The 15,678-nt window shown below is 45.4% G+C and overlaps 1 protein-coding gene across 1 annotated transcript; it reads right to left on the bottom strand.

Annotated features, from left to right (window-relative positions):
• Positions 1 to 1,968: 1,968 nt before the first annotated feature.
• Positions 1,969 to 15,040, bottom strand: SRP72 (signal recognition particle 72; the record flags this gene model as incomplete). The annotated part of the gene is made up of 19 exons (XM_017736740.1): positions 1,969 to 2,225; positions 3,048 to 3,207; positions 3,522 to 3,559; positions 3,824 to 3,961; positions 4,577 to 4,654; positions 5,251 to 5,354; positions 5,816 to 5,911; positions 6,909 to 6,973; positions 7,562 to 7,634; positions 8,118 to 8,246; positions 8,620 to 8,751; positions 8,919 to 8,976; positions 9,071 to 9,195; positions 9,769 to 9,800; positions 10,889 to 11,000; positions 11,775 to 11,918; positions 12,721 to 12,844; positions 14,626 to 14,746; positions 14,956 to 15,040. Coding segments are annotated over 19 exons (1,989 nt in total), but the record flags the coding sequence as incomplete, so codon positions are not given.
• Positions 15,041 to 15,678: the final 638 nt, after the last annotated feature.

The raw sequence follows: 15,678 nt of genomic DNA, 5'->3' as shown, positions 1-15,678 counted from the left end.
CGTGCCACGGGCGGCTTTTCGCTGGTGCAGGGAGGCAGGCCACGGGTTCCGCACACCAGCTACTGCCCTCCCCTGCTCCCAGCCCCGCGGGATTTGTTCCCAGCTTGCCTGTTCCTGCGCGCCCAGCTCCGGCGCAGCAGTCAGGACACCGTCCAGGTACCCGGCACAGGGCTCCAGCAGTGCCACAAGTCAGCGTTTCCATCAGGCCAGAGATTATGATAGGTTTGACCAGAAAAGACGACTGAAGAACAGAGCTGCGTTCTCCTCCAGCATCTCTCGTCCTAACACTGGACTGCTGCAGGGCAGTGCTCTCTCTCCTGTAATCACCAGCTGCTGCCTAAACGGAGGCACAGCACCCAGGGAAGTAATTTAAAACAACACTCTTTGTTCAGCACTCGGCAGCAAGTGCCTGCCAGCTATTCATACAACTGTTTTCTTTCTCTGTGCTCTGTTCCTTTCTCTCTCTCAGACAACACACTTTCAGCCCCCTTCCCAGATACTTCCGCTGTACAGTCAAGGTAAAAAAAAATTGATTCTGCTTAGATTTTTACTCCCTGGTGACTCAGGAGTTGTTTTTTCCTTAAGCCACAGTGACACGTCCCTTGCTCCCTGCCTTTTCAGGCCTTTGCTTTAAATTCTTTCAGAGACAGAAGCCTTTGCATTTTGGGCTGACATCTGACAACCCTCTTTTCAAGGTGCCATTTCTACCCACTGACAGTCCATGTCTGGAAAAATGTGTTGGCTACATTCAGATCAAACCAGACGTTTCAAGACGTGTTGAGAAATAGTAGTTGTTTAGCATGAGTAAGTTTTCAGCAGAATGAGTTACAATTCTGTATGATTTAGTATGCTGTTTGCTTAGCTTTACTTGCTCAGGATGAGTACCTGGATTTGCTGAAGCCTCAGGTTGCAAACCATGAACTTACACCTCCGTATCTGAAATTAGTTTGCTTCGTGATTTTCCTAGTAGTTAGTGCATTGCTGTGTTTTGTCTTTAGTACAGGAAGAATATTGATAACATACTGCTATTTTCATTATTGGTAAGTATGTTTATCCTAACTCGGGCTCTTTTCGTTTCCCATGCTCTGCCAGTGAGCAGGTGCACCAGAAGGTAAGGAAGCAACCGTCAGCAAAGCGGCAACTTCCCCAGAACCATTAACAGCCTTCCTGCACAGACACAGCGAAACACCTCAATAAGGTGTTAAAGATCCAGACCAAAATAACCATTGGGCCAAGAGGCACGTGCAAGGCACATGTAGGGTGGGCACTTACAGTCTCAAAGGTATCATTTCTTGGGGATTTCTTTTGTTCCGAGTCCCTCTCCAGAGTCACCGAGCTTAAGCCGACCTCCTGCTGTACCACTCTTAATTTATTTTTATAAGCCCAACACCTACGACTTAAGAAACACAGGGTCAAGGCGAAAGGAGGAGGAAGGGCACTTGAGACAACCACACACATTCTACTCACCTTTGTTTTGCCAAGCCCTTTAGAATATGGCAGCTGGCTTGCAGAAATGGGACACTGAATCCGCTGCTATATATTTCACCATGCTTTCTCCTACCAGTCTTTGTTATCCCCCTTCAGATTATCTTATCCTGTTATAGTAAAGCCCTGATGTTGTTTTCTAAGATGCTTTGTGCCTTGGCTCTTTGGTGGTCAAGGACTGACATAAAGACCAGTTCTTGCATCATGCATAGATAAATCTGCTAAAGGCCTAAACTGGCATATGCAGGAGGAGCATGAAACTGTATTTCAAGAAATTCTTGTTTATCCCATATCTCTTAAATGTCTGGCAACACAGAAAGAGATTTCTTCTTAGGGGCTACATTTGACTTTGATGGCAACCAACCCAAGTCACAGTGGGGGCAAATGTGAGGAAGGGAACTTGGAAAGCAGACACATGACACCTATACCAGCCCATCTCCCCCCAGACCACTGACAGGCAGGACAGAGATCCAGATGCCAAGAGTCTTTCGGCAGCACTTGCTTTTGACCTTTATTCTGCAACCAGCATCACCTGTTGAAGGAGGGAGGTTACACATCCTGCTTTTTACCACCCTCCTTTAGCCCCTTTCTTCCTTTTCTGCTGCTGTTTCTTCTTGGTGGCTGGAGCACCCGCGGGTTTTTGGTGCCTGGGAGGGATGACGTTACTTGTAGCCGATACAGCTGCCCCGCTGCCGGGCCGAGGGGAGGTAGGTGGGCTGCTGGCAGTTCTACTGGCATCCCTGCAGGAAGGCAAGAGAAAAAGACACCGTGTGGGTTCACAACCACCTGCAAGATGTGGTACTAATGCAGGGAGCTGGCAGTGAAAAACAGCAGCTGCCCCATTAGGTAGCATTATGTATGGGAGGGCACTCATGCAAGATCTTAAACAGCTCCAACATACAGAAGGAGCTGATGGAGGATAGGAACATGTCTCAAAGGGCAGCAATCACCTCCCAATTGATGTTCACTAGACAGCGTAAGTCCCTGACAGTGAAAGCAAGGCTAACTTTCTTCTTGAATAGACATGTGACAGCTCATGCAACACACAAGAAGCCTTTCAGGTCCCACTCTTAGGCAGTGCAAACCCAGCATTCTTCCTCTCAGATGCTAATAAGACACCATCTTGCTGTCAGGCTTCTTACTAATGGTAATTCTTGATTCCAGCTCAAATAATCAGTGTCAGCTTAGAAGGAAGTATAGTGTTTTCTCAAATCATGGCTAACGTTCTGCAGCTGCCAAAAGACTTGAAAGCAAATTGCTCAAGAGAAAGCATGCAAAATCATCTCATTACCAAAGCTAGGAAAAGCACATTAAAGACTATGGGAATTTTACTTGCACACTGGCAACTTCAAGTATGGCTATCTTATCACACTGGTTTTCAGGAACCTGTAGGGATCTCCAGGGAGAGCAGAGGGTAGCAGGTTCAAGCAGCAAAGTACAATGTCACTTGTGCTACCTGCAGGTGGTGTGGTGACAGAGCTGCAGCAGAGCAACACAAACACAGCCCTCCCAGCTGCCCAGGAGTGAATCTCCATATCAATCCTTGCAAAACGGGTACTTACAGTTCAGAGGAGCCAGTTGTGGTTGAACCCTGAGTCCCCTTGCCAACCTGATCCTTCTTCTTGCCCTTCTTCCGTCCACGATAGTAGGACCGCTCTCGCATTGGAAGCCACCGCTCAGGGTCAGGAGTCACCTTGGGGTCATAGTTCTTCGGCAGCTTTCCTGAAGAACATCCAGTGCCAGGAAATGAGACTGGGGTCAACACACTAGAGGCATCACCAAGGGACATGCATGGGATGTCAATAAACAGGCAGTGCAAAGAGACCAGCAACTACATCATCCTATCAGGGTGTTCCTCTCACTTCTGCAGTAAAATGCCCCAACCAAACAAGCTATCATGAAGATCCAGGTTCCCAGCGACCCAGTCCTAGCAAAGGGCTCTAGCTCCTAGGGACCTGGAGGCTGGCTATTTGAAGAAACAACCTGGCGAGCTCTCTGGAGCTGTGCCATGTCAACAGCTAGGAAATACAACTTACCCTTCTTTTTTTTCTTCTTTTTCTTCACTTCGCCTTGTCTGAAAGGGAAACAAGACACTGTGACACAGCAGAGACAGAGCAGACAAGTCAACTAAAAACCAGCTCTGGCAGAAGCTAAAACATCTAAGAACTTGGTATGCTGCTACATAAAGCTCCTTGCAGTTAAGTAACAGGCTCCCTTTGCACCAGCCTGCCTTCTGCAGCAATTACCACACCAGGTGTGGTTCTTGAACCACCCCAAAGAAGGATGCACCAGAGCTATAGCAAGAAAACAAAATAAACAATACAGCAGCCTGCTTTACCCTTGCTCCTTCTGCTGGTTGTCTCCAGTGAGCTTCCCAGCTTTCTTCCGAACATAGGTTGCTCCATGGGAGTTCTCCAGCGCATCAACATCTACTTTCAGTGACATGGTGTCTGAGGAAGGCAAGTGTTTGCTAAGACTGCAAGGGAAGAGTTCAGGGATGCAAACCAGCAAGGATAAACACCCATGTTCTTCCAGACACCAAGAAACAACTTCAGCTTGAATAAATTCTGTCTGTTAGCAATGCAGACACCAGACAGGCCTATTTCTGTCTCTCTCACTAGCTTTTTACACAAGTTGGGATGAGCTGCTTAATCACCATCTGCCTCATTTTTCCCTCTTTAATGTGGGGACAGAGGGAGCAACTTCCTGTGAAAGTGGCTCAGCTGACAAAAGCAGAATGTCAACCATATTTTGGGTGAGCAAGAGCTTAGCCACATTTTATCAGTCCTGCCTTACTACCATAGATTTAAGATTCCGACAGAAAAGATGGAGGTGCTCTTATTTTTGGTTCTACCTTGTCTTATTAATTCTCAAAGAGAAGGAGGCCAAAGATAAAAGGGTCCTGAGATATCACAGTAATGAAGCCAATTGGAGAAATAATGTAGCTCCAGACAAGTTGACCTGGATATGTAGCTGCTCTGGAGAGGTTCCTTGCTGTTCTTTGGGTAAGAGTGGGTCTGAAGTCCCCACACAGCTGAAAGTCCAAGGAAGCAATGCCCAAACACCTCTTTCACCACCATTAAAAGGATACACTTTAGCTTTTTCAGGGTCAACCAGGGAATAGGCAGAGATGAGCTGTGCCAGGGTATGCACATCTTTTGGGTTTTGCCTTTGTAGAGAAAAGAAAAAACCAAAACAAAACAGAAAAGGACCAAGTTACCAATGTTGCTCATCCCAAAGACTGGTAACACCAGGCAGTGCTTGCTGCTGCAGCACAGTTGCTATCTGTGGGGACAGGCTTATTAGTATGTGGTCTCCACCAGCGCAGCAAACATCGCTGGTGTGGACAAAGGGAGGTGTAGACAACGTCACAGTATCATGAAGCAAGCAATGAAAGATGAGAAACTCAGTAGCAAAGGCAAGCTAACACTCCCCTCCAATAAAAGATCCCATTAAGTGCACAAAAGAAACTAAAACCTAGACATCCGTGTTTATGTAGCACTAGAAAAAACTGCATTCCAGTCCCCAAAGCAATGTTCACTGCACACAAGAGGCCTCTGGGACAAGTCTACCACGTTTTCAAGCGAACATCAACTATAGATCAAGTTAATTATCTCCCCTTCTTCCAAAATAGGGCCTTGCATTGAAGCCCCTGTGCAAAAGCAACTCTAAAGGACAGCTACAATTGTCAGACACTGCCTGCCATCAGACAGCTTGCAGAGGACTCTGGGTGGAGACCTGCTGCTCAGCAATCACCCAACTCACTTCCAGAGCTCTTCCAAGTCGCTGATTGCTTCCTTCTTCCTGCCATGCTTTAGTTTGAAGTTGGCAGCTTCCCTTATCAGTGACAAATGGACAGGAGACTTTGGCTGAAAGACACAGCAGCCATGATTAGATCCTTATCATCACAGCATGGAGCCCAGCTCTAGCTGGCTTTAATGCCCCTGAGGACTGGCCAAGGAGAACTGAGTGAACATCCTGTCATGCAGAAAGCAGACCACCTTTGCAGTCTGGGAAGTGAGGCAGAACTGCATGCGACAAGGCAGTTTGCTGCTCCACCATGTTTTCCCATCAGGGAGAAGTCCTGATTGCTACATTTGGGTATCCATTGTTGCCACTCTCCTAATCTGACAGCAGCTGCTTCTCCCTATTTGCAACACATCTAAAATAATGTATTATTGATAAATGCTCACAAAACAGGAGCTCACCCGTCTCCAAACCCCCAACTGGATAACTGCTGGGGCTACACATCAACAGGAAAAGCTGAATTGGACTAGCTAGGTAATACCAAGACAGATTCTTGCACATTAGCTCCTCTGGTCTGACTTGCCTGGTATTGCTGATACCACTGGATAGCCTGTGTGAAGACCTCAATTGCACTGTCAATATCCTCTTCGTGACTGTACATTGTCACCAGCGCAGACACCTGCAAACATTCAAGAGCAGTATATAGCAGATCTTCATGCAAATTGTCTGTAGCCAGAGTTTCAGCAGTTAAATGATGGGATTTCCCAAAAGTAAAGTCAGTGTGAGCTTTCTGCTCTGTTCCTAAAAAACAGCTGTGGTAAGGGGCAGGATACCCAGGCCAGATCTTCCTACCCGAGTCCCTCCCAAAGGAACATCTCCACCATCTTTCTCCTGTGGTACAAGCCTAAGATTGCATTCACAGAAGGATTCTTGTCTTGGCACTTTATTTGCTTATCACAGGACTCAGTTTCATTAGAAAATCTTTTTCATCCCCCATTCTCTGTTGTAAGAGCTATGAAAAAAGAAATCAACACTGAAGAGATGATAAGGATACCATCCATTTGCCAACCTCCCAGTCACAAGTAGAGGTGATCCAGGAAAAGGAGCTGTTACTGTTAACTGCCCCTATAAATTACTTTGATCATCACACTTAAAATTGGAACAGATCCATAACTATCAGCCCCTGTTCAAGATGCTTATGCTGAACATGCGAGCATTTACAAGGTCATCAAGGTTTTCTGAATACCAGGTGTGGATAAGCATGCAGACCAGGGTGATGCTGCAGGGATGGAACACAGTACTTTCCCCCTAAGGCCTCTTGTCCTAAAGATGCTTCTAAAATGTCCCAACAGTACATACCAGCAACCAGCAGTTTGCTCCAGTCATGTTATGCAAGTAAATCCAGGCAACATGCAGGACTAAGAGATTACCAGGGAGCGGGAACATTGGCAGAGAGCATTCTCTGACAGACAGAGCACTTCTGTGGCTACGTTCAGGCTACCTGAAGCAAGTTACAATACCACCTTTGTCCAAGACAAGGAAGATGGGCTCAGAATCCCTGTAGACACTTCAGGTCAAGTGGAAACCACGGGGAAGAGGCAAAAAGGAGCAGGCAGTGCAAAGCTCTCCTACAAGGGAGACTTGTGAAAACATAGTTCAGACTGAGTTTTGCTTACCATACCAGGCTTGTGCTGCAGTTCTTCTATGCTCCTCAGGATCATGCAGGCTTTGGTAACACTACCTAGAAGAGCGACAAGGAAGAATACACTCTGAATGGCATCACAACACCTGATCCCACCAGTGAACTTCGAGCCAAAGGTAAACAACGGGGACAGAACAATTCCCCTTCTCACAACATCTCCCCCGTTCCAGGAATTAAGGATAAGCCTCCACACAATGGACCTTTCTGCCCTTGCCACATCCTGCAAGGGTTCAGGAGCAAGCTTTGGCTACCAGGGAGTTCTCTTGAGGCTCAAGTCTGTGCTGCCCGACTGCATACAGGAATGGTACCATTGTGGAGCCCCACACTGCTCCCAAAATTATCCTGCCCCAGAACAGATTCAGCCATATCATTCACAGAGACTGAGGGCATTTCTGCCAGCAATCTGTGGAGCCTGTGTATCCAGACATCAACCTATAAGCATTAAGCTATATAGCTACAGCATTAAGCTATAAGCATCCTACCATAGCTAAATATCTGAAAGTATCTCTGCTCTGCACCCCTGTCACAACAGTGACTGCAGCAAAGATTGCCCTGAAGTCTGATTTTCTTACCCCTTCTACCATTATCATGTGCAGACACTTCCCAACAAAAGAGGACACTAGATACCTTGAGCAATTTTTAGCTGGGCCATCGTCAGCTTGATCTCAACTGCATTGGCAGGGTGCTGGTCTGCAAAGTCCTGAGAGTCAGAAGAAACAACAATTCAACTTGTGCGTGGGCAGCAGGCTGCTGCTTTGGTGAATCATATGTCATGCTCAGTCACAGCAAGCTGGCAAGAGCCAAAAGAAGCTTTCCAGCACAGGCAGGCTTCAGCACACAGCAGAGGAGGACCCCCAAGTCTGCCCTTTCAGATTTCTGTCCCAGGCCACTCATTCCCTCCAAAAAAAAGGGTGTAAGCAGAGCAACAAAGCCTACTGCTTACCCTAGAAGTCTACTACAGCTTCCTAAGCATAAAAATCAGAGGTGTAAGGGAACTATTTCCCTTTAAAAGCAGAATTGTTCAATTGGTGCGAAGGTTTTCCAGTAGCATTAGACCAAACCAAAATAAGGAGTCAGATACCCCTGGAAATTGAAACCAAACAAAACATACTAAGGCAAAACAGCACAGGAGAACACAAAGCACAAGTTTAAATGGAGCTTGGCCAACTTTCTCTTAACCTACCTGCAGAAGCCCTACGGCCTTTGCATGCTGCTTCTCACGACACAGCTGGGCTGCCTGGATAAGCACAGGGAGCAGGTGCTCAGGGCTCTGGGACTGCAGGCTTGCTGACAGCTTGCGGCACTGATCTGCCTGAGGAGTGGGAAGAGAGAATACACTTTTCTCAACCTCAGCGAGCACCTTACACAGGGCTAAGAAACCAACAGTATCTAAGAAGAGATACTAGTGATGACTCCCCTGAAATGACTACACAGAACCAAGATGAAGTCCTCTTAGCGGCACTTCAGACACATCTAAGAACCCCCATATCCCTTCCCTATAGCAATACCCAAGTCACTAAACAGAGAGTTGTGTTTGCAGGGGTGATTTTGTTTTTCTGCTCACTTATGTGCCTAAACCAAATGGCCTTATCTTCTGACACAGAACAGCTGCATCTCCATTTTTGCGCAGTCAAAGTCCCGTGGATTTAATCTGTAGGTACTAACTGCAGATCAGTCTCCCCTACCTGGTTAGTGTACATTGCAAGCAAAGCTTTGTTGAATTCAATCGCCTGGAGCTGCTTCTTGGAGAGTTTATGCTCAACACCTTCTGCATTGGTCAGCTTCACCTTTTTCTTTGAATCAAAGACATTTTGGTCCTGGGGAAATTGCACATCATGAGAAGATTTCACTACATTCCTCGAAGAAGAAAAGGTCCCTGGGTTTGCAATTTAACTACTGTTTAAGAAAATGTCTTTACTGATTATCTCCCTTCCCTCTACAGAAGCAGAGAAGCAAGTTGAGTAACTGCAATGAAATTCTTTACCTTGTTAATTGTGATGATATTATTTGCAATGACAGCAAGGAGTCCTACATCTGTTGGCCTGCAAATAAGAAAAGCAGAAAGCATACTGTTACTGAACAGCGGTCTCTCACAGATGGAAGGCTGAGCATTTGTTGAAAAAAAAACCTCCTTACTTCAACTTGATTATTTGATTGTAGAGCTGTAGAGCATCCTCTGTACGCCCCTGCAGTTGCATGATATAAGCCATCTGACCATGAATAATAGCCAGTTCAGCCTCAATGTCTTCCTCTGTCACATCCTGAAGGAAAATCAAAGCAAAAAGTAAAAAGCTGCTATCTCACCTCTCTGCCCCTGGCTTCAGCATTCTGCTGGCAAACGTCTGTGAGCATTTCTGGGCAGTATTAGCAGCAAAGTACCCCAGCTGCCACAGGTGAAGGTTGTAGCCACAGCACAAACAGAAGCATATCTGAGCTAAACTGGGAGAAAAGAAAGCTTCACCTACTCCAGGGAGAATCTGAAGATTACCTTAACCTGTACACTGAATCTGCCCCTCTGCAACGATCAGTTACAAATTCCCTGTTTGTCAACACCCACTCAAAGTGTTCATCCCTAGCAGGGGTAGGTCACAGGGAGGTTTCACACAACCTGTACCCTTCTACCTGCCCCAGAACAGGCAACTATGCAAGGAGCACAGCAGCAAACAGCTTGCAGCGTCAGCTGCCCTCCTGCAACAGCCATGACGGCTGCCCCAGCCTCACAGGCTGGTACCAGCAGAGCAGCACTGGCTCTCCTCTGGCTCTCTGCACTTTGTGACTGCACCCTCGCTCCTGCTGCTGCAAAGCAAACACTTTCGAGAACATCAAGAACTTACGGAGTCTTCTGACAGTGACTGGCGGCACAGCTCTGCAAGGAAAAAGAAATTGAAAAAAAAACACAATTTAGAAGGCTTTAGGGAGAAAAAAACAGGAAAGAAGCATGGGGGAACATAGAACTTTTTCATGTATCCCTGAAACTTCTGCAGCACTACAAGGGCACAACAGACTACAAGTCTGATGATGGATGGGACTGAGTATGAGGGAGCAAACTAAATGATGTGGAAGAAATATCAAGGGCACAGAAGATACTGTCCCTCCCAGACACTCAATTTCTCTCCTAAGCAAATTTCCTTAGATATAGTTCCCGATTTTTCCCATAGGGATCACTCAGCTGCAACTGTCTTGTGAGTTAGGTGCTGCAAACCTGCAATATTCAGTTTACATCACCCTTTATGTGGCATCAATTCTGTTAGTTTTCAATATCCATACTAGTCAGTTCTTAACTTTCTCATACTTCACCAGAATATCACTTGTTTGCTCTCCAAAAGATTACTATCAAAGGACATAGGCTCAAATTACACACGCTTATCAGTTGTATGGGACAGCTGTTATTCTTCATCAAAACTGACACAGAACTGACCTATTTATCTGCAAGACCAATTAGATCAAACAGAACTAGTCCTTCCTAGTTCTCTTCCCAACCTGCTTTTTAAACAGACAGAATCCCCCTTTCATCCCAGAGAAAAAAAAAATCTTCTTTGCTAAAAGCTCATTTACTGGCTTATACTAATTTCATACCATGAAGTATTTTGAACTTTTATAGCATGTATTTAAATACATACTCATACTAACAAAATCAGGAGTTAGAACAGATGAGACATCTCATGCTTATGAGAAGAGATTACACCCACCTCTATATCCTGCTTCAAAAAACTGCTCAAAGTTATTGAACACAAATCAGGGGGCTATAGGAGAGCCAGGAGATGGTACATGCTGCATGGCTCTGGAAAAGAGCTGCAGAGGAACACTTCTACAAAAACACCAGCTTTGCAACAAATCCTGCTGCTGGTCAGTTTTTAAATTCTCAAAACCTCTTTTCCTCTGATTTGCGTCTACAGAGAGCAAATAACTACTTCTATCACACAAAGTTTCCCTCTCACCTCACCAGGCTTTTACCTTCTGCTTTTTGTAGTTTTTTCATTGCTTCATTCAGCTTTCCTTGCCCAATCAACGCACATGCACTGTTATAACACAGCTCGTAGGTAGCTTCTCGAAGGCCTAAATCCTCCTAGCATGAAAAACAAATATAACACTGCATAAACACCAACTGATCGGTACAGATTTGACAGGCAATGGACACAAACTAGAGATTTCCTGTACATTCAAACTAATCCTTGCAAAATAAATTTAAGAGGCAATTTGAACAGGGCACACACCTGGCAAGTAAGCTGCAGCACAAAGGATCTTCTTCCCTCACACTGCATGAAGTTGGAGGCAACTGACAAGGCAGCAAGGGAACTCCAGCCTGAACATGAGGACTACTTAGGCTGGTGCAAGAGGGCAGGTAAGAACTGCTGCTCTAGAGAACTAGAAAGTGGATCCACAGCACTGAGCAGAAAGCTGAGCACGCTGTGCACACATCCAAGGACAAGGATTTCTAAGCAAAACATTACAATCTGCACTGTTCTTAACAAAAATGTTCCCAAGCACGGCTGGGTGATCAGAGCAATTAGCTTTAACCCTGGGCAAGAGGGTAATGAGAGAGGAAAGTACTAGTCACCACAGGTGTTCTGCTAATGCAGGTTCAGGAAAATCTACTTCCTGTTCTGCTGTAACATCTAATAGTACAAGCTTTCTAGAGATCAAAGGTGAAGTGTAATTCATGAACAATAACATTTATTCCTCCATACAGGGAAAACCACTAGGTGATCTTCAACACACTCAGAAATCTTTGAGACAGGAACACATTTCTGTCCTGTTCAATATCTACAGTTCAATACAATCTGTATCCCTTATTCCTTGGCTCTCACTCTTACACCCATAGACACACATACTCACTTACTGGCACCACCTTCTCCCATGTGCTTTGTGCTGCCACAACAGCAGAGAGGTTGGTTTTTCTCTCCTCCTCATACTCATCCTGGGAGTTGCGGATGAGATCCCTGTATGCAGCCAGACAATCATCATAACGCTCCAGTCTGTACAACTGAGAAAGGAACGGGGTTAGCCTTCAGAACAGTATTTTTCTGGGCATGCTGGTAACTACAGCCTCCCTCCTCCCTCCCCATGGACTGGGGGCAGCAGAGCATCATATGTTTTAAGCTGAACACTACTAACATTTGCATCTACCTTTTAGGGGCAAACTATACAGACTGTATTTGCAAAGACTCAAGCAGTGACACCAGATACCTGCACAAAAATGACACAGCTCTTACTCCTAAAACAGCTTCTTTAAAAGCAGCAGTTTACTCAGTTTTGTCCTCAAATAGCCTTCTTCCAAATTAGATCGCCTCTCTAAGAAAGAAATTAAATGAATGGTCTTTCATGCAGCTGAGAGAAGATAGCCAATTCTTCACAAAACTGTTCTGATCAACCAGGAAAAAATGAGAGGAAAAAGCAAAACTTCTTTTCTGCATCACTTTTAATGCCTGAGATGTCAGGTCCCACAAACCATTCCTGAAGACATATCTAATGCAAACAGATGGCTGAAACACTAACAAATCCCACCAGATCTCTTTCTTCCTCAACCAGATGGCTAATACCAAGCCAGACCCAGGAAGGGAGTGGAAGTCACAGATGTATTGTTTTGGTTCAGTGGGAATAAGATGATGACTCTATCTCCAGAAACAGGCAACTGAAGCTCCACAGAAGTTTGAGCAGTTGGAACCGTACCTGTCCTTACCTTCAAGCCAGAGAAGGAAATTCTGTCCCATACTTGCCCCCCACTAAAGGAGGGACAAGGCATCCAGCATATGAAACTCCCACCAGGAAGAAAAGCTTGTAATTACCACTTGTCCATAAAGCTCCTTCAGTTTGTCTGTCTGCTGACTGGCACTCTGAATGGTCTTGAGAGCACTTTCAATACGGTTCAACCTGTATTCACAGTAGGCCTTCTCAAAGGCAATAACATCACTGCAAGGACAAGACAAAGGCTGACAGCATGCACTAGTTTGCATTCAACAGCATTCACCCACATATAAGCAGCCCTAATTAGTCACAGACTGCTACATAACCAAAAATCCAAAGACACGATCCCAGATTACTGAATTATGTATCTGTTGTGCACTGAAAGTATCTTCTATCTACTTTGTGTTCAACAGAGAAAGCGTATCAAAACTTCATCCAAAAAAAAGGGTTCCTTTTTAATGGCATTTCCACACACATAGCATTCCAAATCCTCTCTGCTCCAGGCTGCCTATTGATTACGCTAATCAAATGCTTAAAAGGTAAAACAATAGCAAACTTCATTCTGTGACATTTTCTTAAGGAGAAGGCATCACATTGCAATGAACTATTGTCACAGAACACTTTTAAAGATAATTGACTCACAGAAAGAAAGGAAAAGGTCTAAAACACAGTCCCACTTACAGGCCGATACCAAGACAAAAGTAACATTAACCTATTTTGAAATATCATCACAGCAGAACTGCAGCAAAAGGGTTTGCTTTTACCAACATAAAACTGGCTTCAAAGGAAGCTCACACCAGCAGGGAAGCATTCCCAAAGAAGCAGAGCCTTGAATGCTATGTTCCACCTACTCCCTGAGTTACCAGTTAAGCCAAAGGAAAATTAATCAGCAATTCCTTTAGTTCATGCCCACGGCCACTTATAATCAGCTTTTCTTTGCCTATTTAAAATTATCTCGATTCAACTGAGTATTGAGGAAGTTTGAAAATTAATGGCATTTAGAATCAAAGCAAAGCAGCCTCAGTGCAGGACAGGAAAACTTCCAAGACAGACCAAGAACCGCCACTTTCCTTGCTCTGCAGGACATAGAAACAGACACACAGTAGAGTGAACCTAAAGAAGTTATAGGAAGAACTCTGAAACCAGTTGAATATAAAACAAAATATTCCTCCTCCTTACCAAATAATAAAATAATAAGCTGAAAAACTTGAATTAAACCCTTTTGTCCCAGGTAAGAAGGAATTGGTGAACAGGGTAATTACGTGTTACTCAGATGTGAACAAAAACAAGGGTATGTTTCATCACACTGATAACTTCAACACACCTTTCTGGGAAGTTCCTTAATAAGAACAGTAACTGAAATACAAAAATTTTGCTGCCAGCCAGTTCTTGGGTAGCACTTTTCATCCTTGTCACTGCACAAAGAGCATCCTTATGAGGAATAAAATTAGAATCTTAATGACACAAATGAGAAGCTTGACTTGTTCTTAAACACAGTTTGTCTCTGAGGTCCTGATTTTGAGAGGATGCACAAAGGGCTTGCACCACCCCAGAAGCTGAGGCAGTTTCTTCAGGCTGGCAGAGAAAAGGACCCCAAAGAGCTGTATGGTGAGACAGGCAAGCAGAGCCAACAGCTCACTGCCACCAACAAGGCTTCTCCCTTCTCACTTCTCTCCCTGAGAGATCTGTCCCCTTCCCTTGTACCAGCTGTGCTACCCAGCCATACCTACAAGCAGAATCAGCACGTGAAAGAGGCTGAAAACTAGGTTAGGGACAATCCCTTCAACAGTAACAGCAAGATGTTTAAGACTGCCTCAAACTCAACCAGACCCCATCTCATCTCCTCCCAAATATCAGTGTGTCACTGAGAAGACCAACCCCAATGCCTCTGAGCGTATCCTACTCTTTATTTTGCTGCTTTATTAGTCCCCTCCACTGAAGCTGCAGCAGCTTCTCAAGGACTTAGGAGTTTCATATTTTGTAGAGCACAGCAAACCATAACTCACCTGGTTAACACTTTAGTGTGGGTATTGATTACACCAAGGGCTTCCTTGAAGTTCCCATTCTGGATAAGACACACTACTTTACACTGAAGTGCAGTCACATCATCTTTGTTGATCTGCAGTACTGGAGAAGAAACCAGTTTCAACACAACAATCCAACTCACTATCAAACACACTCAAGCTTTTTAAGAGCCTCATATTGTTACAGCTGCAAAAACCCATCCTAGACAGTGGTCACGTCAACTTAAAGCATCCCGGCATGGCTTGCTTTGGCTCAGATCATGAAACAAACCCCATCAAGATAAAAGAATCCAGCATAAATCCTGAACTTACCTGAAGCATCCGCTGTGCTAACATGTCTGGAAGAGGGATGCACCAAAGGGGCTGGACACACCTGGGCAAACCTTTCAATGGCATTTCACTTCCAGGCAGAGAACACAGTGCCAAGGCCCCAGCGCCACGTAAAGGATACACAGGAAGGAAAACAGCAGGTACACAAGAACAGTGTGGCTCTCATCGGGGAATCACTTTACATGCTAAAACTTTCTGCCAGTGGATGACAGTGAGGGAGAACTAGAAGAGAGCCATGGGTTCTGCTATTTGATTTTTTTTCACGGATGCCAGCTTTTCTAGGAGAGGAGATGAATCCCTACTGCCTAGCAGCAAAGACAGAACTTTTAACCACAACGTGCCTTATACTGCAATCCCCTTTTGGATGCCAAGCTACAAAAACAACACACCTCAACGCAGACTCTCCGTTCCGAGCAAGTTATTGCTCCCAAGTCAGTTGGTCCATATGCACAACACCACTCCTCCAGTTGCCGGGGGAAAAGCCCTCCTTCCTCTCATGATCAAAACGGAAGGAAAACCCACGAGTTTTCCTTGAAGGCTTGACCCACAGCAAGGGATGCGCGATGCAACACAAGCACCCGATGAGCGTGATACAGCAGCGGAGCCTGGGCCCCGGCTGCCCCTCTTCCCTCTACCCCAACACAGTAAGACCCCCGGAGCCTTTGCCCGCAGCCCTGCTCCCGGCACGCAGCCCACGGACGGGCC

This window comes from Corvus brachyrhynchos, unplaced genomic scaffold, assembly GCF_000691975.1.
Source record: "Corvus brachyrhynchos isolate BGI_N302 unplaced genomic scaffold, ASM69197v1 scaffold175, whole genome shotgun sequence".
NCBI classification, from domain to species: domain Eukaryota; kingdom Metazoa; phylum Chordata; class Aves; order Passeriformes; family Corvidae; genus Corvus; species Corvus brachyrhynchos.
This window is presented reverse-complemented; position numbering and strand designations above follow the sequence as displayed.